The sequence below is a fragment of the Brassica rapa genome, chromosome A04 (assembly GCF_000309985.2).
Source record: "Brassica rapa cultivar Chiifu-401-42 chromosome A04, CAAS_Brap_v3.01, whole genome shotgun sequence".
NCBI classification, from domain to species: domain Eukaryota; kingdom Viridiplantae; phylum Streptophyta; class Magnoliopsida; order Brassicales; family Brassicaceae; genus Brassica; species Brassica rapa.
Window position 1 is genome coordinate 454423 of NC_024798.2, and position 20974 is coordinate 475396.

General features: G+C 35.9%; 4 protein-coding genes, 1 long non-coding RNA gene, 2 other non-coding genes and 1 pseudogene across 7 annotated transcripts; 4 read left to right on the plus strand and 4 right to left on the minus strand.

The window, feature by feature from the left end:
• Positions 1-163: 163 nt before the first annotated feature.
• Positions 164-6047, plus strand: LOC103862787 (probable boron transporter 2). The gene is made up of 12 exons (XM_009140484.3): positions 164-671; positions 770-852; positions 924-1116; positions 1201-1339; positions 1408-1573; positions 4015-4181; positions 4257-4430; positions 4505-4600; positions 4679-4810; positions 4894-5213; positions 5285-5555; positions 5642-6047. Exons 1-12 carry the CDS (start codon positions 568-570, stop codon positions 5918-5920), a joined length of 2124 nt encoding a protein of 707 aa, XP_009138732.1. The 5' UTR covers positions 164-567; the 3' UTR covers positions 5921-6047.
• A 628-nt stretch (positions 6048-6675) lies between these two features.
• On the plus strand, positions 6676-6784 carry MIR9559 (microRNA MIR9559). Its single transcript, NR_128616.1, has one exon. It is a non-coding gene; the product is annotated as a microRNA MIR9559 (primary transcript).
• Positions 6785-7664: 880 nt separating this feature from the next.
• Positions 7665-8654, minus strand: LOC103862788. The gene is made up of 3 exons (XR_004457809.1): positions 8501-8654; positions 8176-8231; positions 7665-8082 (listed from the first exon to the last, which is right to left on the minus strand). It is a non-coding gene; the product is annotated as an uncharacterized LOC103862788 (long non-coding RNA).
• Positions 8655-9108: 454 nt separating this feature from the next.
• Positions 9109-14270, plus strand: LOC103862790 (annotated as a pseudogene).
• A 1175-nt stretch (positions 14271-15445) lies between these two features.
• On the plus strand, positions 15446-17065 carry LOC103862793 (SUMO-conjugating enzyme SCE1). Its single transcript, XM_009140486.3, has 5 exons — positions 15446-15699; positions 15799-15882; positions 16362-16514; positions 16606-16719; positions 16881-17065. Exons 1-5 carry the CDS (start codon positions 15631-15633, stop codon positions 16941-16943), a joined length of 483 nt encoding a protein of 160 aa, XP_009138734.1. The 5' UTR covers positions 15446-15630; the 3' UTR covers positions 16944-17065.
• Positions 17066-17301: 236 nt separating this feature from the next.
• LOC103862794 (ubiquitin-40S ribosomal protein S27a-3) lies at positions 17302-18071 on the minus strand. Its single transcript, XM_033290857.1, has one exon. It carries the CDS (start codon positions 17940-17942, stop codon positions 17469-17471), a length of 474 nt encoding a protein of 157 aa, XP_033146748.1. The 5' UTR covers positions 17943-18071; the 3' UTR covers positions 17302-17468.
• Positions 18072-18157: 86 nt separating this feature from the next.
• Positions 18158-18230, minus strand: TRNAA-UGC. The gene has a single exon. It is a non-coding gene; the product is annotated as a tRNA-Ala (tRNA).
• A 1092-nt stretch (positions 18231-19322) lies between these two features.
• LOC103863288 (F-box protein At3g62230) lies at positions 19323-20723 on the minus strand. Its single transcript, XM_009141053.3, has one exon. It carries the CDS (start codon positions 20721-20723, stop codon positions 19323-19325), a length of 1401 nt encoding a protein of 466 aa, XP_009139301.2.
• Positions 20724-20974: the final 251 nt, after the last annotated feature.

Here is a 20974-nt window from a genome sequence, read left to right on the forward strand (position 1 = left end):
AAAAAGTACTATTTTAAAAAAATTGACGGTCGAAGCTTCACGCGGTTCGTTAATCACTCTGAACTTAATTAATTCCTTAAACTTAATGTCCGTCATTATTATACGTATAAATAACGATGCATCGTCTTCTTTCTTCATTGCCACCAAAGACGTACATTGCAATTTGCTCAGCTGAAACAACTTTGCCACTTTCTTGCCATCCACACAATACACTCTCCCTTTCCATCATTATTGCTTCCCCTTTACTTCCCCTCAAAAACACTTTATCATGTAAACTAGCTCCATGAATTATTCCCAATCTTCTTCTTTAACGAGATTCATTGTTGTTACAAGTTCCTTAATACTCTGTTCTTCATTTGTTCATTTCTGTCTTCTGTCATCTAACCTGTATTGAGAATGTTCTGTAATATGGGTTTCTTCGATTTCAAGTAGCTTTACTCTTCGTCTCTATTCCCATAATTGGGTTTAATTCTCATCTTCTTCTCGTTCTCGGAGAGTGTTTTAACAAAAAAAAAAACAGAGGAACTTAAAAACAGAGCAAGTTCACACAGAGAGAAGATAGCCACCATGGAAGAGACTTTCGTTCCGTTTGAAGGTATCAAGAATGATCTTAAAGGAAGACTAAGATGCTACAAACAAGACTGGACCGGAGGATTCAAAGCTGGCTTCAGGTAACAAAGTTACTCTGTTTTTCTATGAACCAACTTTAGTACAGAGTACTCTGTTTTCATGATTCAAACTTCTCTGTTTTTTTTATGAAACTTTGTAGGATTCTTGCTCCCACCACATACATATTCTTCGCGTCGGCGATTCCTGTCATCTCATTCGGCGAACAACTTGAGAGAAGCACTGGTACTGAACCTCCTTCCTCTGTTTTTTAAAAAGTTGTGAGCTTTATGAACTTTATTTGTGTGTGTTTACAGATGGAGTTCTCACAGCTGTTCAGACGCTGGCGTCTACAGCCATTTGCGGAATCATTCACTCTATTATCGGAGGCCAGCCTCTGTTGATACTCGGAGTTGCAGAGCCAACTGTGATCATGTACACATTCATGTTCAACTTTGCCAAAGGGAGACCTGAACTAGGACGCAACTTGTTCTTGGCTTGGTCTGGATGGTAAAAACTCTCTCTCTCTTCTACTTTCATTGTTAAATGTTTTAAAGTATCAACAAGGTGTTAAGGTAGTTAAACTATGTGCAGGGTTTGTGTGTGGACCTCGTTGATTCTGTTTGTGCTGGCTATATGTGGAGCTTGTTCAATAATCAACAGATTCACAAGAGTAGCTGGAGAGTTGTTTGGACTTCTTATAGCTATGCTCTTCATGCAAGAAGCCATCAAAGTAACAAAGCCAACAACTTTGTGTTTTTTTTTTTGTTGTCTCTAATGTTTTTAATTATATATATTCAGGGACTAGTTGATGAGTTTCGATCTCCTGAGAGGGAAGATCTGAAGCTTCTTGAGTTCTTACCTTCATGGAGATTTGCTAATGGGATGTTTGCTTTGGTTCTCTCCTTTGGTCTTCTTATAACTGCACTAAGAAGCAGAAAAGCTAGATCCTGGAGATATGGAACAGGTATTGAAGTATATAGATAGTCAACTCTCTTTTTTTTTTATATAATGAGCTGGAATCTCCTTATTCTAGGGATCTTGACCAATCATAATCAAATTTTACTTGCTCTTGAAGAAACTTAGTTTTTTTTTTAATAAGCATCCCTTATATATTAATTGAGGAACATTTGAAAAGATGTAACCTCAATTTTGTATTAATTAAAAGAGGCCCCAATGCATAGGTGGCACTCAATTAGGTAGTCAATTACATTAAATTGAAAAATAAGTAGGTACACATTCGATTTTTATATGTTGTTAGATACATAAGTTGGTCAAACTATATGATATAATGATATGATATGATATTTTATTTCCTTAAATAAAACCTACGGAATTACCATAAATGACTAATATATATATGACAATTAATGAGTTTAATAATAAAGATTTGATAACAATGTATATCTCCTCCATCATTTTTTGTTTAATTTTATATTATTAAAATAAATTAAACAATCAAATTAGCTAAAAAAATAAAATTTAGATTTTTTCGTATATGTTATATTTTGAATTTTTAAAAACGACAATAAATGACTAAAACTATTAAAATCATTATGTTAAAAATTAATGATCAATGGTTTAACATTTTTATTATAAGAAGATACACATGATTTTAAAACCATATGAGTAAAAAATATCATTTAATAATAAAATAAATATATATATATATATATTTTAAACACTATATACCATAAGATTATATAAATATTTTAATATTAAAACTTTCAATGAATTTTCAAGAACATTTATAAATTATAAACTTATTAAAGATTTCAGATTGAAAATTTTGTTATCGATGATTTAAATATTTTGTTATAAAACGATATGAACGATCATAGAACCGTATGATTATAAATTCTTATTTAATAAATAACTATACAAAATATACTATTCCTAGAAAAATAGGTTGGTCCATCTTAACTTATATTACACTTTTTATTAAACTAACTATCGAATTGATAAATAACGTACCAAAAAATATTTTACACTTTCCTTAAATAAAAGCTACGAAATTACCTAATATGATTAACGTATATGTGAAAATTAATTATAATGAATAATAAATATTTGATAATAATTTTTGTATCTTAGTTTTTTTTTTAATTTTATATTATTAAAATATATTTAAAAATCATATTAAATATATAATAAAAACATTTATAATTTTTTTTATATGTTATATTTTAAATTTTTCAAAACGTCTATAAATTATTAGAAATTTGAAGATCCCCACTCTGAAAATTTTGTGATCAATAGATTATTTTTTTTGTCATAATAAGTTACAAATGATCATAAAATTGTATTAATATGAACTTTTATCTAATTTTATAAGAAGATACACATTATTTTAAAACCATATGAGTAAAAAATATCATTTAATAATAAAACATATATATTTATATATATATATATATAGATTATACTATATACCATAAGATTACATAAATATTTTAATATTAAAACTTTCAATGAATTTTCAAAAACATTTATAAATTATAAACTTATGAAAGATTTCACATTGAAAATTTTGTTATCGATGATTTAAATATTCAGTTATAAAATGATATGAATGATCATAGAACTGTATGATTATAAATTCTCATTTAATAAATGACTATATAAAATATACTATTCTTAGAAAAATAGGTTGGTCCATCTTGACTTACATTATATTTTTTATTAAACTAACTATCGAATTGATAAATAATCTACCAAATTTGTTTTTGCACTTTCCTTAATTATAAGCTACGAAATTACCTAATATGATTAACGTATATATGAAAATTAATTATTATGAATAATAAATATTTGATAACAATTTTGGTATCTTAGTTCTTTTTTTTTAATTTTATATTATTGAAAGATATTAAAAAATCACATTAAATATATAATAAAACCATTTATATTTTTTCTTATATGTTATATTTGAATTTTTCAAAACGTCAATATATTATTAGAAATTTGAATATTCCCACTCTGAAAATTTTGTGATCAATAGATTATTTTTTTGTTATAATAAGTTACAAATGATCATAAAATATAACGCATATGAATTTTTATTTAATAAATATTCAAACTAAATAATATATATATATATATATATAAACACTAATGATTTAAAGCAACAAGATTGGCTGATCAATTTAGTCGTCCAGTTGAAATCTTTCAAAAGTATGTGAAAGACTAAAGTCAAAGTAAATATGGATTTAGAATAGTAGTTATATTTTACTAACCAAATACCGAAAAAAACCGAACCGAACCGAAACCAACCCGATATCCGGATTGAACACCCGTAATCCAAATGAAGCCAAACTATTGTTTCATTCTCCAAAATATAATAAAAATAATAACTTAATCCCGCGCAAGGCGCGGGTCTTATCCTAGTTATTATTATTGTTGAAACAGGCTGGCTTAGAAGCTTAATAGCTGACTATGGTGTGCCACTCATGGTTCTTGTGTGGACCGGTGTCTCCTACATCCCAACAGGAGATGTTCCTAAAGGAATCCCTCGGCGACTTTTTAGCCCTAACCCTTGGTCCCCTGGTGCTTATGAGAATTGGACTGTTGTAAAGGTGTGTCTTCTTTGATCTTGAATCTCCAACACATCAACATATGACTAAAGCCTATAGTGGTAATGAAATTTTCAGGAGATGCTTCAAGTTCCAGTAGTCTACATAATTGGAGCATTCATTCCAGCAACAATGATTGCAGTTCTTTACTACTTTGATCATAGTGTAGCATCACAGCTTGCTCAGCAGAAAGAATTCAATTTGAGAAAACCATCTTCTTACCACTATGATCTGCTTCTTCTTGGGTTTCTGGTAAGAATCTGGAGAAATTATTAGTAGATTCTTCTTCTTGAGCTTAATCCATTAGTATATTCACCATTTTTCAGACCTTGATATGTGGCCTACTTGGAATCCCTCCATCAAATGGAGTCATTCCTCAATCTCCAATGCATACCAAAAGCTTAGCAACACTTAAGTATCAGGTACCTTTGGTTTTGGAGCTTTACTTGTTTCTTTTAGCCTTTGGGATTGAGCTTGTTGTTTGTTTGCTATTTCCACAGCTTCTTAGGAACAGACTAGTTGCAACTGCAAGGAGAAGCATTAAGCAGAATGCGAGTTTAGGACAGTTGTATGGTAACATGCAAGAGGCTTATAATCAAATGCAGACTCCATTAGTCTACCAGCAGCCTCAGGTAAAGGATCTTTCTCATTATTGCAGTGGAACTAATATAGTTTGAGAAGCCAAGTTGAGGATACATTACTATCTCTTCCACAGGGTCTAAAAGAGCTGAGAGAATCAACAATCCAAGCGACGACATTCACAGGGAATCTAGATGCTCCAGTTGATGAAACTCTCTTTGATATAGAGAAAGAAATAGATGATTTATTGCCTATTGAAGTCAAGGAACAAAGAGTAAGCAACTTGCTTCAAGCATTAATGGTTGGAGGATGTGTTGCAGCTATGCCTATCCTCAAAATGATCCCCACATCAGTTCTCTGGGGATACTTTGCCTTCATGGCTATTGAAAGCTTGCCAGGGAACCAGTTTTGGGAAAGAATCTTACTTCTCTTCACAGCACCAAGTCGAAGATTCAAGTAAAGTCTCTTAACATCTTCTTTTGCCCTTTTCAAGAAACAAAACTCAGTAACTTATACAAAATTTGCAGGGTTCTTGAAGACAACCATGCAACGTTTGTGGAAACTGTTCCATTCAAAACGATAGCAATGTTCACAATCTTCCAAACAACTTACCTTCTGATATGCTTTGGCCTCACATGGATCCCAATAGCTGGAGTGATGTTCCCTTTAATGATCATGTTTCTAATACCAGTAAGGCAATATATCCTCCCAAGATTCTTCAAAGGTGCTCATCTTCAGGACTTGGACGCAGCAGAGTATGAAGAAGCACCTGCTTTACCATTCAATCTCGCAGTAGCGGTAAGTTCAAATCAAAATCCATTTTCTCTTCTTTTTTTTTGTTTTTGGATAATTGTTTTAAACATTTTTGTTATTATTTTTTGCAGGAAGATGAGATGGGATCAACAGCTTCTTATCCATGCGACTCTGAGATTCTTGATGAGGTTATGACAAGAAGTAGAGGAGAGTTTAGACACACGTGTAGTCCCAAAGTTACTAGTTCAACTTCAACGCCGGTCTATCATAGGAACCTGTCTCAAGTGTTTAGTCCTCGAGTGAATGAACTAAGGGGTGGTGGCATGATGAGTCCTAGTCTCGCCGGAAAAGGGCATAATAGTCCAAAGCCGAGCCCGTTGAACCCATCTTCGTCGTCACCGTCAAAGTGAGGATAATGGTTATGGAGGCTTAATAAAAACCAGAGGAGATTTATATATATACTGTATAAGTGTATGCTATGCTATGTTATGTTGCACCATATTAATTAACGTTTGATTTGATGAGATTTAAAGACCACACAACCTTCAAATCACATGTAAACACGCACACAAAAGTAGAGATACGAGTGGAAACATTGAAGTATAAAGGTTGGCAAGATTAGTTAGAAAGCTAAAGCTAAAGCAAAAGCAATCCTCTTTATGTTTTGGTTGAAAAGAAATGGCTGTGGCTATAAAGCCAAAGTTATGTGGTTTGAATAAGTGCGCACTTGCAAAATGATAACAAACAAGACAAGGGTCTACTTCTAATAAACGTACCTGAAACAAGATAGACAAAAGTATAAGACGAGTGTTTGTTCTTTTGAAGAAAAACGACTTTAAGATGAGATAAGTGGCCTCAGTTCGTCCTCCAGATCAAATTTCCGTTACAGGAAAAGAGAGTAAAGAGCTGTTCAGAAGATCGTTACAAATTTTGTTGTTCAGTTACAAAGAAGATGAGAAGACCAATCAAGTGGGAGAAGAATATCTTTGTAATTTCTGTCAAAAACGTAAAATCTTGGTAATAATATCTTTATATTTTTACCAAAAAGAAAATGGCAGAAGAATAATGATCGGTGAAACACTATAAGTAGAAGAAAGTCGCAGAAGAAAGATTTAAACTATTGTTGAAATTTCATCTTTCTTCATCATCTTAGGGTTCTTCTTAAGAATCTTTCTGTCATTAGGTTTGGATTTTGGTCATTGTTGGGAAAGGTTCTTGAACAATGAACTAAATCCAACAATGAACGAAATCCAAATCTAATTACAAAAAGATTGGTGGTGTAATCATCATATATATCGTATGTAGGTAATTATTATATATATGTTTTGGTTACTAATCTTCACCAAAATCATGATAATCAAAGAAATATATCAACTCTACAATTATGATATTTTATATTGCTTAGTGATCATCATTTCACTCTATATGTTTATTTTGTTCTGTATTGATTTCGTCAACCTTTTGTTTTACAATCTCAATCTTAAGAAGGCAATACCATAATGATCAAACGAGAAAAGAAACCTATTGAGCCCAATAGATTCCAAGCAATTCACCAGTTATCAGATATATATATATAGGCTTTTTAGCTAATCATGGGCCATCAAATACCGACCGTCATCGTGCAACATTTAGATGATCAATTGTTTATTCATATTGGTTAAGACTTTTTTTTTTGGCTGAAGGAAATTTCTGGATCAACATTTTTAATTGAATATCAAACCTTCCAAACAAGTTTCACATTTTAACAACACGTTAGGTCTTGATAATTTTTAGTCTAAAAGAAACATTATTATACACAAGTCAAATAATAAGATAGATGATTCTTTGCTATATCATGAACAACCTGTAAGCGTGGGACGCAAGCTCATTTTGGCGGTCCAGATTAATCTATCTTCGCGGGTATTATAATGAGGTGTCGACAAAGTCCTTTATTTCCCAAACTACCCTCATTATTTAATCTTATTACAGAAACCTCCCCGTTATTTCTGGTCGTTGCTGGTAAGTTTCCGCCTTCCGACGTCGTTTTAGGGCACGCGCGTCAAAGCTGAAACTCACTGTTACGACACGTGTCAAAAACAAAGGCTTATTAGTCTTAGGCTCTTAGCCGACTGTAATCCACAAACTAAGAGCATCATTAACCCTGGAACCCATAAGAGTTTTTTAATAACTTTTTAAATATTAAATGTAGTTAAAAACTTAGTTAAGAAACACCAAGAAAAAGAATGCTCCAATGCTAGTTTCTAAATTAAGGTTTCTTAAAAAAACTATGCAACATCTTCCATCAACTTTACTTTCTTCTCCAAAAAAAATGGCTTTGAGAATCATGGCAAAAACTACAGATCGGGTAACATCAATATCTCAAAGCAAAAGACATTGACACTTGCTCCATCTTACTCAAAAAAAAAGAGACTTTTGTTACAAATTGAGTAGTTACCTCAATGATTCGGCTCTTGATCATATCCTCAAGTGAGGCTGTGACCTCTTCTGTGATTATAGGAGGAGGCCTGGCATTGTGTTCAAAATCTAAATCAACTTCTAAAGCACTATTCTTTGGCCTCTTTGTAGCAGTTACCTTTTAACAAGACAAAGCATACATAAATTTAGCTACAGAAAGCAACGTTACAATTTCACAGCCATTGCATATCAGAGAGCATAGGATCCATACCTGGCTTTTCTCAATTTGTCTGACTCTTCGTTGTCTTCACCAGCAAAAGCGCCAAACTAGAGGACAATGAACAAACCAAAGATCATTCAATAGAAAAAAAAAACTAAGAAATTTTGTAAACACTCAGCAAAAGCACCAAACACAGGAGATTCAGAATCAACATAGAGAAAGAAAGAGAGAATCTTTACATGATGGATTTAAGATTGAGAAGTACAAGCTCCATCCCTTATAATCAACTACGGCTTTCTAATCAGTGGAAACAGTATCCAATCCATGGCTATAGCAATAACTACAAGATGGAACAAACAAGAAGGGAGAGAGTTACCAAAGAGAACAGAGGATGGCGTATCAGTGTCAAGAGCCCAACTTTCAGGCAAGTCAAGAGACACGAGAGGAGGAGACACTAGAATGGAGCTTAAGCAATGCACTTCCCTTGTTGTCAAATGAACAGCCTTGTTATGCGCAAGGCATCCACTATGACTCTTTGACCCATGAGTCATCTGCCCTCTCTTGAAATTATGCCTCTTGATCCCTCCCTGAAACCCTTTCCCAATCGTGGTCCCTGATGTTGCCTTCGCGGAACCCGACGACAGTTACGGGAACTACGGTTCCGTCCGGTTCGAAGAAAGACATCATGTACAGAGTCGTCGATCGTCAGAGACGGAGAAGCCGAGAAGACGATTAGCAGAAGACAATCGTCACAAAAAAAAAAATGTGAGAAAAGAAAATACAAAAACATTTTACTTTGCCTCATGTGCTGACAGGTGGGTGGAAAACCCTTCTAATAATCGGTTACAAAACACCTTAGTCAAGGATCGGTAATCTGTATTTTCTTTTCTTTTCATTTAATTAAATCACTTATTATCCTTAAAAACCCAACTAAGGATCCCCGATAATCATGGTCTAAATACCGTTCTCTGATTCGCCACCGTGACCGCCACGTGTACAAAACACTCACCGGTTACACCCAGTCACCCACAATTCGTCTTCTTCGTCGTATATATACAGAAAGAGAGAGAGAGAGAGAGAGAGAGACAAACGAGTCAGATAATTTTTCGTCTGTGCGAGGAAAAAAAAACGCGAACTTTGAAATTGTCAAATATACTTTGGAAACAAGTGATCAAAGAGTCGATTGTTCTGGAACTGAGAGATGGTAGCAGAAGCAGAGGTTGTGTTTCGACAGAGTTTACCGGTGGTTCTCGATAATCGATATTGACGGAGTTTCCTCCGCCGTTATATCTCCACTTTCTTCTCCGAAACTGGGTATCCGACGATCGACGGCGTCGGTTTCCGGCGGTTTATCGACTTCTCCTGTGGTAAGTATCAATCTTTCCGAAAAGTTGAAGATTATGTTTTTTTTTTGTTCTTTCTGAAATTAATCGTCTATAATTAGCAATTAAATCGAATTGATGGGTATCTTTAGATTCTTCAAAAAAAAAGGATTTATAGGAAAACGAAATGATCTGGAACACTTCCGACATGATCTTTAGGTTTCTTAAGCTTTAGAAGAGATATGTTTAGATGCTTGCTGTCTTAAACTTAATTAAAAGCCGGTGACTTTAAGAACTTAATTATTGTGTTTGTTAATATGTCTTGTCTTTACTGCTTGGTTCTGTAGATTCTTCATAGAAGATGACTTTATAGGAAAACGAAATTATCTGGAACACTTCCGACAAGATCTTTAGGTGTCTTAAACTTTGCAAATTAACTGAATTTAAAGCTAAATGCAACTAATATGTTTTGTTACTAATATGTTTTGTCTTCACTACATGTGTTTCGTTTATTTATATTCTCAATTGAATATGAGCTTTATACCTTTTTAGGGTCTAAAGAAGGAGGATGATTGCGATTTGATAAGAGAATGATAGTGATTTTATTAAGATTCCGCCCAACCTCCCTCTCTTGTACTCTACAACTCAGAGATACAAGCCACTGATCAAGACCTCACGTCTTAGATCCTTTTACAATGTACTCAAAAACTACCCTTCTATCTTTATGATCTACTATTTATATTCGATAACAGACTCAACTAACTCAACGTCCGTAACTGCCACCAACGACCTTATCTCGTTACTGAGCTGAGTCCACGTCAGCTGAGACGCTCCTTTCCTCTGCTGTATCCATCTCTTGCTTATTCCTCCTTCTATAGTACACTCTCCAAGGCTTATCACGATTCCAGTGTCCCGGTGTATGTTCCAACCATACGGTCTGGAAGCTACGCTGATATAGGGCCAAAGAGATTCATGGAAGACGAACACATTTGCGTAGATGATCTATCCTCCCAAGTTAGCTGTCTTTCCCAGTTGCCAAATCCAAGTGCTTTCTATGCGGTAAGTAACGTATCATTGCTTCCTTGAACAATTTTTTTATAAAGACAGAACCTGACTTGGTTTTCCTTCTTCTTTTTTTTTTCAAGGTTTTTGATGGTCACGGAGGATCAGAAGCAGCAACATACGTAAAACAAAACGCCATTAGGCTTTTCTTTGAAGATGAAAAGTTTCCACAAACATCGGAAGTGAATAATAGTGTTTATGTGGAGGAAGTTAGGAGTTCGTTGAGAAATGCGTTTCTTCAAGCCGATCTAGCTTTGGCTGAGGATTGCAGCATCAGCTCTTCCTCTGGTACCACAGCTCTTGCTGCTCTCATCTCCGGAAGGTACGTACGTCAGCTTTTCAGAGATTTTGTTTTGTTTCAAATGGTATGACACTTTCAATTTTCCACATTAAATTTATTGATTTTATGTTAGGTAACTTTGTTTATATTCTGCATTGTGTTTTTTCTATTGGTTGAAATTGTGGTTAGTTAGATGTTTTTATTTCAAAAATATAAAGAATTAAATGTTTTCCTTTGCAGACTCTTGATGGTAGCAAACGCTGGAGACTGCAGAGCAGTTCTTTGCAGAAAAGGCAGAGCGATAGAGATGTCTCACGACCATAGACCGATCAATCTACTAGAGAGAAGGAGAGTAGAAAAGTCCGGAGGTGTCTTTGAAGACGGCTACCTAAACGGAGAGCTATCCGTAACGCGAGCTCTCGGCGACTGGGACATGAAACGCACGCCACGCGGCTCCTCTAAGTCTCCACTCATCTCCGAACCCGAAATAAAGCAGACAACTCTAACAGAGGACGACGAGTTTCTTGTGATGGCCTGCGACGGGATTTGGGATGTTTTGACGAGCCAAGAAGCGGTTAGCATCGTGAAGCGGGGCTTAAACCGGCACGACGATCCCGGGAGATGCGCGAGGGAGCTTGTGATGGAGGCTCTGAGGCTGAACACGTTTGATAACTTAACGGCGGTTGTGGTAAGCTTTGTGACGGGAGAACGAGTGGTTCCGTTGGAGAAGAAACGGTGTTTTGGTCTTACTCCGGAGGCTTTCCGTAGCTTGAGGAGTCTGTTGGATGGCTCCTGAAACTGTTGACACTGATGATGACGAAAAAGCTCTCTCACAGCTGCTTTTGTATATAAGCAGCTGAGAAGAGACTATTGAGATAGATTTGTAGAATGTATCTATCTATCTATCTATATATATAAAGAACAGTTTGTTCTCTTCTTAGAGCGCCACGTCATCCGCCAGCTAGGAAAGTCGAGCAAGGAGACGGCGCCACGTGTCCAGGTAAGTGATGTTCTGCGTTTCATTAAGTCTCCGCGTATCGTTTGACGTTATTGGGCTTTTGGAGTTTGTCAGTTTTCCGACCCGACGAGCTTTCCGCTCTAATCTCCTCCTTTAAGCCATCTCATCGAACTGCAGGGCTCATCTTCTCTCTACGATCTATCGCGACGTCTGATCTTCTTCTCCATCACCTAAGCGTTCCTGTTACGGATTCTTCGTATTGAATCCATTATTAGTTCAATCAATCCCGATATAGCCTTGAATGCAAGATGTAGGCGGTTTATCAGGGAATATAAAAAGGTAACCATTCCTTATCTTTGAAACCATCTTATCAATCTGTTCAAACAACAAAATATTTTTTGGGTTGATATGCTCTTGACGAAGTTTTTGATCAAAATTTTTGTTTCATCTATTTGGGAGATGATTTCGCGTACGTTCGTTGATTGTGTTTCTATTTTTTCATGTTTTGCAGGATCCTTGATAGTCTCTGTTTTCCTTCTTCGCCTTCACCATCAATCATCGCAGCTCCTCTGACCGGTTAGTTTTCTTCTTCTCTTAGTTGAGCACAATATGATCTATTATTCATATATATTGAGATTTTATTTCGATTAGATTACATTCTACGCTAGATTGAGAAACTCAAATTGGTTTTATAGATGAGCAGTTGGGGTTTCTTCAGTTGGTTCAAAGTATATGGCTGCTTCAATCTCAACAAGATGGATCCTAGGCAGTATTAGTACACAGCACCAGTATTATCTCAGTTTCTAAGCTCTTTCTTATATGCAAAACGTGAACCTTTTTTCCATTGATCTCTAATTGCTTCGATCTGTCTCTTTGGAACAGCAAATGCATCTGGAAATTGTCAAACCTCACTTCCATGTAATCTCAAGGTTGATGGTAAGAGGTGAAAATCTTGATTTCTGTTTCTTTGCATTTTTCTGATAATCATTATGAGTCTCGATATAGACATATAGAGATACTTTCGACTTGAAAGTCTTACGAGATATTTTAGAAGTGATCATAACACACCAGGTAACTGAAAAGCTATTTATTCATCGCTTTATCATACTTCTTGACTCATGTTCATAGTGTTATACTTCGGATTGATCTGCAAAGAAGTAGCAAAGGTCGTTCCTGCTCAGGTTTGTTTATCTCCTTTACAAGATCTATAGTTCATGTGCTGGATACAATTGGTAGTATAAGGTATTCTCTTTATCTTTTCTTTCTAGACCCTGGCTGCTACCAACTTGGCTGATCAAGAACTGACGGAGACCATGCAGAAGCTTCTCATTGTAATGCAAAGACTAGATGACAAGATTGGTCTAATGCTTGAATCAGATGGCGAGCTCTTCAACAGAAGGTTTCTCTTAAAAAGGGGCAAACTACACAAGTATCTATGATACTCTTCTGTCTGACTCATAGTTTCTGGGTTTGACCAGGTGGGGCTTCTTTTCACGTGCTGGTTTGTGGGACAAAAGCCACTTGATGAGACAAATCGAAAAGTACAGATACCTCTTCTCTGCTTTTTCTGAGCAACTTGTAGTATATCTCTCACACTTGCTTCTCTCACTTAAAATTGGTTTCAGGTATGCTGACATATATACACATCAAGAGTCTCCAACTTCCTCAACTACACACCCTTCATGTATTTCCGCTCACAAGAGCAGGTAATGAAAGAGCTTAGATCAGATTGTCAGAATAAGTAGTGAGAAAATGTGAATTTATGTGGTGAACGTTTATAATATTTTTCTGTAAGCATAACTGTGTAAGCTCTCTATAGTGGTCGTCTCTGCCGCTTCAGTTCATTACTTCTGTTGCGTTATATAGGTCGTAAAGCTTGGTAGAGTTCCATTGATAAACTGTGCTAAAACCAGCATGTCCTCCAAACTGATTTCTGGTGACAGCGACTTCTTTGCCAACTTGGTATGCTTTCATTTCTCATCCCTTTGTTCGCAAAGCATTAGTGCTGTAAGTTGCGTTATTAATTCCTATGTTTACTCTCCGTGTAGTCTGGGAGACTCTTTTCTACATATGTCTGCTATAGATAGAATTTCCTTCTAGATTGTGGGATCCGTTTATAATTTCTTGCAATTCTGGCTGATTACTCCATGTTTCTCAATACTGGCCACGCTGCCCAAGGGATGCCATTAAGAGTGTCTCCAGCCAAGATTTCTTGACTTCAATCTTCAGAAGACAAAAATGCAGTTGGGTGTCCAAGTTGTTGTTAATGATCCACGAGAACTTGAAAAAATTTGTCAAAGGTATATTTTTTACTGTTTTCCTTCAACTGCAATTGGTTTGTTAAGCATTGGCTCAAACTTGATGTAATCTTTTATACGAAGAAGTGTGGATAGAGGTGTAATAGTAGAATCTGAAGCTCAAAGCCTCTATTTTTGTATAAATGTGTAATATTCATATTCTCTGAACTAAGTTGAAGCTGACCTTGGTTGGTTAGCGTAATGTTACCGCTTTGATTTCTTGAGTATATTTTGTGTGCTTCTCAGTTTCTCTTGACATCAGAAGCAATGTGTGCAAAGACTATTTGTAGAAAACATTTGCTAACTAAACATAAGAGAGAGACAAACTTAATGTTAACTGTTGAATCTAGGGAAAACAGCCAAAAGTATTACCATAACTTAGATATATCAACATGTAAATAAATTTTGAACTTCTTAAAAATTCAGATCATACATTTTGTTTAAATTATTGTTATGTTTTTACATATTAAAGTTTTGATTTTTTCTTGATTAAGATGGATTGTTTAAAACTTTACAGTTCAAACTACTATTGAATGATAAAAGGATTTTGATAAAATACTATTTTGAATATTGTGACATGCTTAAGGAAATGTTTTGAAAATTCTCTTTTAAGTTATTATTTTACATGTTTTCTCAAACTCCGACCAGCATATATAAAAATTAAATTTTACCAATAATTTTTTTTATGTGGTTACCAAGTTCAATTTTATGAAAATCTACAATAATAAAATTGTGTACTTTAAAATACATGTATATTTTTTTTATCTGGGTCAAATATATTAATTAAATAACTAATATTACATAAATAATTTTATAATTAGTTATACATTTTAACTCAAACAAATTTTAACAATAATCTACTGTAAAAAATAAATTTAGTAAAAACATGAGATAATCTAATTAAGTATATAAAATTAAAGGAAAAATATGTGATTTTAATTTAATAGTTTGTTTCTTCTAAAAAAAATGAAAAAAAAAGATCTCACGGTTTTTTATATAGTCATCCAACTCCAAAAAATCATAAGAAATGATGTAATGCCACATTCAATTCTTAATATATAATTAAAACATAGATTATTTAACAAAAAAAAATCATCTTAAACTTTTTAACAAAAAAAAAAGAAAATCATATTTTGAAAAATAACAAGTAATATTTATTTTGAAAAATTATAACTAGGTTTTCAGATAACATGATTTATTTAGTCTTCAAATACAATAACATGTACAAAATATATATTTTTAAATAATAAAAATTTATATTAAACATTTACTCTAACTACTTAAATTATTTGTTAATTTTTATCCCGCCCGTAGGGCGGGCCGGCCCTAGTTACTATATATAATATGATGATTGTGTACAACAAGCCGTTTGATTGTTTTGTGTATATGTAATGCTTGATCTCATATTTTATTAATTAAGCTATTAATTTCCGTATTAAGATATGATAAATAAAATAAAATAAAATAAAAATCGATTTAGGGTATTTAAATTGATTAGTTTTGGTCCTTGTGTTTTAACAGTAAGTCTTCTTTAGATTAGGCGATTTTGGGCGATAGAAGCGAAGCAAAGCAAAGCAGACGGAAGTGATGTCCGGAGGAATCGCACGTGGTCGACTCACAGAGGAAAGGAAAGCGTGGCGTAAGAACCATCCTCATGTATGTGTTATTACTCTCCCTCTTCCTCTCCCTCTCTATGCCCTTTTCTTCATTCTATTTTCTCTTACTTGGAATCGAATCTGCTTACTATGTGTTTAGGCTTTTGTTGCCAAGCCGGAGACTTCATCAGATGGAACAAATAACCTAATGGTTTGGCAGTGCATCATCCCTGGCAAATCTGGGGTCAGTCTCTCTCGCTATCTGTTTTACTCAATTGGGTTGTTTTAAGGTTTTGCTTTGAGTAATGAGTAATCAACTATACTCTTGCTATATGGATTTGAAGGATCATGTATAATTTGTTACTGGCAAGGTTGTTCTGATTACTTAACCTGTGAAATCATATTGTTATTGTGGTTTAATGTTGTGACAGATTTGCCTTTTTATTCATAGTGTTCAATGTTTGCCTGCTTATTAGTAGCCAGTGTTGCACATTCTTGTGCTATTTCTTGCTTTCTTCCACTTTTTGCTCTCTAAAACTGTGATCAAGTATTACCTGCCGCCTATATATTTTGCAGGCATGTTCTATTTTCCCCCTTTTGAATCACTAAGATTAGTAGATCATGCACAAGTCTTGTATTTGGAAAACAATACATTATAGCATTCTCTCAAGTTGCCAAGTCTTATGTATTAAATTTAATTTGATATGGATTCTTGTTTTGAAGACTGACTGGGAAGGTGGGTTTTATCCACTGACACTCAATTTCTCGGAGGACTATCCAAGCAAACCTCCAAAGTGCAAGTTCCCTCAAGGCTTCTTTCATCCTAATGTCTATCCTTCTGGAACTGTTTGCCTCTCAATCCTCAATGAAGATTATGTAACCACTCTAATTTTTTTTTATTTCTTTAAGATCTAATGTTTTTGAAAAAAAAAGAAAAAAGGCTTTACAAGGTTCTTTAACCCCTCAGGGATGGAGACCAGCCATCACTGTGAAGCAAATCTTGGTTGGTATTCAAGACTTGCTCGATGAACCAAACCCAAATGACCCTGCTCAGACTGAAGGATACCAGCTCTTTGTCCAGGTTTTTGTTGCTTTCTCACAAAAATTCTTATATATACTTGTTGACCATTCATTATCTTTAATCGCCAAGTTATAACACTTGGAACATTACTTGTTCATGGTTTGAGCTCTAAAGATTGGGATCGTGAGTAGTGCAAGTAACCTAAGCACGTTTTGTTGCAGGATAAGAATGAATACAAGAGAAGGGTGAAACAACAGGCGAAACAGTACCCAACAGTACTTTGATATCTTGCAAGTCCTCCAAGTCTGGTCTATCTAAATTGTTTTCTTCCTCTACTTTGTTAGACATATTGATAAAAACATGTTACTATTACATTTTCAGTAATACAATCTACATTTTCATGATTGTTGCTTACGCATTATATCAGTAGTCATGTTATAATTCAATTAACGAATGTTAAAACCTTACAACTTTTCAACATTATACCTGAACAAAATCCACCGAGTCTGAGAGTGAATAGTGATTATTATTACAATACGATATAGATTCGATTGAATACGTGAGGAAGAAGTCAACAAATCTTAGATTCAAGCTAATTCACAAATAATGATCTAGATTCTAATTTGTTTTGCAATTATCAAATTCAAACATAATCGACGACAGAGATTAATTAAAAGACCAACATAAGTAACATAATGTAATAACTTTAATCAATCCAGAACAAAACATGTCCAAACATCGAATCCCTTACAATAAGCTTACGAAATTACCAAAACCAAAAACCAATCCTTAAAGATAAGACAAAGAGATCAAGCCTCGGCACCCTCCTTCTGGTAAACGTAAGTAAGCCCACACTTACCACAGTAATGACGATCGAAATGACTCGCCATGAACGTCCCAGCCCCACAGGTGGCGTTAGGACACTCTTTCCTCAGCCTCTGCACCTTCCCAGACCCATCGACCTTGTAGAACTGGAGCACCGCGAGCTTCACCTTCTTGTGCTTGTGCTTGATCTTCTTGGGCTTGGTGTACGTCTTCTTCTTCCTCTTCTTCGCGCCACCGCGGAGGCGGAGGACGAGGTGAAGCGTCGACTCCTTCTGGATGTTGTAGTCGGCGAGGGTCCTCCCGTCCTCGAGCTGCTTCCCGGCGAAGATCAGCCGCTGCTGGTCCGGCGGGATGCCTTCCTTGTCTTGGATCTTGGCCTTGACGTTGTCGATGGTGTCGGAGGACTCGACCTCGAGGGTGATTGTTTTACCCGTTAGGGTTTTCACGAAGATCTGCATCTTTTGCGGCGGCGTGAACAAACAGGTGAAACGAAGAGACAAAAAGTGAGAAAGTGGGTTTGTTTTGTAAGAGAGGACACTCTAGGGTTTTTGGACTGTTTTATTTACGGAACTAGCCTTACAGAAATAAAACTAACTGGGTTTGATTCTGGGCTTTTCACTGATTCTATTTATAGGCCGGAGGATGGTAAATTAGGATTAAAAATTGTGAAAATTGGAAATGCAGGGAATCGAACCCTGTGCCTCTCGCATGCAAAGCGAGCGCTCTACCATATGAGCTACATCCCCAACTGTTAAGCATTAGTTTAACTATTATAATATCTTTGTCAATAATGTTATTTTCCAGATATATAATTCGTAGAATGGTCAAGCTGAGCTTGTCTCAAGGACTCAAGGTCAAGAGAAACAAAGGAAAAGTTGTGCATGTCGATCCAAAATAAGCATTAGCGGGTCACTTAATTGACACAGTGAGGAGGATACAGTTCTCACAACAGTATTCTCATGAAAAAGATGAAGCTGTGAAACGAAAGATAAGAATTCCACCGGTCTTGATAATTTGATAAAAGGCAAATCAAAATTAGCTGGAATTGATGCTCATTCAATTGGGACCAAGTAGCAACAGAAACTGGTGATGGTTCAATGGCTACATCGCTAAATCTTCATTCTTCTTATTCAATGTACGACAGTACTAATTATTCTTTCTTTCTTTTTTTTTGGTAAAAAGCTTATATATATATTCTTTATTTATTCTTCATATTATTTTTGACATGTTTGCTACTCCACATTTTGTTTTACTTAAGAGAAGATGGAAGTGGAACAAGGGAGCTTGCCGCACAAGTAAAAGAACAAGATAGTCAAAGAGGCACGTAGAAGAAGATAGTTAAAGTGGTATAAGTCTTTTGGGTTAATCATTTGTTTGTTTAACCAAAGAAGAGTCGAGTTGTGATTTATCTACAACAAATAGAGTCAAGATGCAACTACCATTTGTTTAGTTAGACAAAGCCAAGAACAATGCGTGTTGTTTTTTTAAAAAAAAATGAGTGTTGTGTTGGTGAAAGTCTATCTAAGGTGTAGATGTTAGGACTTAGGAGTTGTTGAAATGGTTACTATCTAAAAAAAAAACGGTTACTATCTAAAATACGCACTGCTTGTAAAGATAGTCTAGTATATTAGGGACATAAGTCAAAACAAGATAACGTGAGGAAGAGCCATGAGTGAGAGGCCAAGCCAAAGTGTTCAACAGATTAACAAAGAAACTGACATTGTATTAATAAAGAGAACACTTTTTAAATTTTGATGAAACAAGGTTTTGCAAATGTTTTGCTACAACAACAGTACGCCCATTTTAAACAAACATTCCGATTCTAATACATGCAACAGTCAACAGTTTATTCGACCAGTGAGTTGACGAATCCGTAAAACCTTCGAAGACGCCACGCCCTCGTCCCCCAGTGTACTTATTATCGCACGTACCGAACTCTTTTCACTCTCAGACGCTCCCACCGGCAAATAAAGATCGACCCTCTCCAACACACGAGCCGACCTAATCAAATACCTCAACAAAATCAACTCGTACATGCTTCCAGTGAAATTCCTTACCTGAACCACCTTAAGCGTCTTCTTCAAACACTTGTGACTAATTTGATACGCCCAATACGACATCGGATTGAATCCAGGAGTGTACCTTGCCACAGGCACAGAAGGAAACATCTGGAGAGTGAGAATCTCCAACTCGGGACAGCTATTGATCATGAGCCTAATCCCAACGAACTCGTCCGGTACAAGACCCGTATTGATCACCAAATGTCTCGTCTCCATCGGTGCTTTCAACCGAACCGGATCGTCACTATCTTTAATCGCCTTAATGAGAAAAGGACACACCGTTAGCTTCCTAGCCGACAAAAGATCGTAAAGTACATCACAGAAAAATTGTCCAATCTCGTCGCCCGTCTCCGCTCCGTAAGCTAAGTACGCTTCTTCCATTCTCCTATTCACTGCCAAGAACTGAAAGTAATGGAAACTGCCAATGTACTTGAAGACTTTAATGTTCGGCAAGTCGAGGAGAGTATACTCCGTAGCGAAAACGCAATTCTCGAAAACCAGTTCCCTTAACCGGTTCTGATCTCCGGTTATCGATTCGAGATTAACGTTCCAGCAGTTTCGAACGGTTAGGCTCTCGAGAAGAGGCGACTTTGAAAGCAAAGTCATGATCCTTCCGAGTTCGGTATAACCAAAACAGACGCTTTTGAATGCGCACGGGTTCGCGAGCCTCGACGGGTCGAAACCGCACGCGGATAGCTTCAACGACTCGATGGTGGTTTGATTGTAAACGCACTCCGGCAACTGGAACGGAGCCGCTAGTCTCGCTTGGTTACTTGCATCGCAAGAAAGTTCGGATAAGTCGAGAACTAGAGTCTTGACTTGTTTGGAGACAGCGAACTCGATCAAGTGCTTGATCTCGGCTTCGAATCCAAATGGTTTGGAGAGACGGAGTTCGAAACTTTGGATGACGTCACCGGAAAATCTTGAGGCCCAGTTAACCACATAGCGAACGAACGCAGCCCTAGCCTCGTTTGAGGATTCTTCACTGCTTGAAACGGTGCGTTTCACGAACTCGGACTCTTTGAAAGAGACGTTGGTTGTTCCGTGATAAAGATTTTTCCACGGCTTAGAGAGGACACTTGTCCTCACGGCTTCCTCAAATGGCAGGTTAGAGATAATCGGAACCAAGAGGTGTTCCGGTAAAGTAGATAACCTGTCACGGTTTCTTCTTGAATCCATTTCTTTTTGATGTTGTTGAAGAGAAAAGAGGTTTTCAGAGAGACGGTTAGTGAGTTCGTGAGGAAATAAAAAGGGTTATTTGTTTTTTCTTAAATAAGTTATTGAAAGGTTGCGACTTATTGGTTCTCTATGGCGGTTTTGTATTGTAACCCACTATTGAGACCCCCTCGTCTTCTCTGTTCATGGTTAGCACCGATTCGGAGCGTTTATATAAGAGTTAATTTACTTAAAAATTAAGAAATCCTACATGA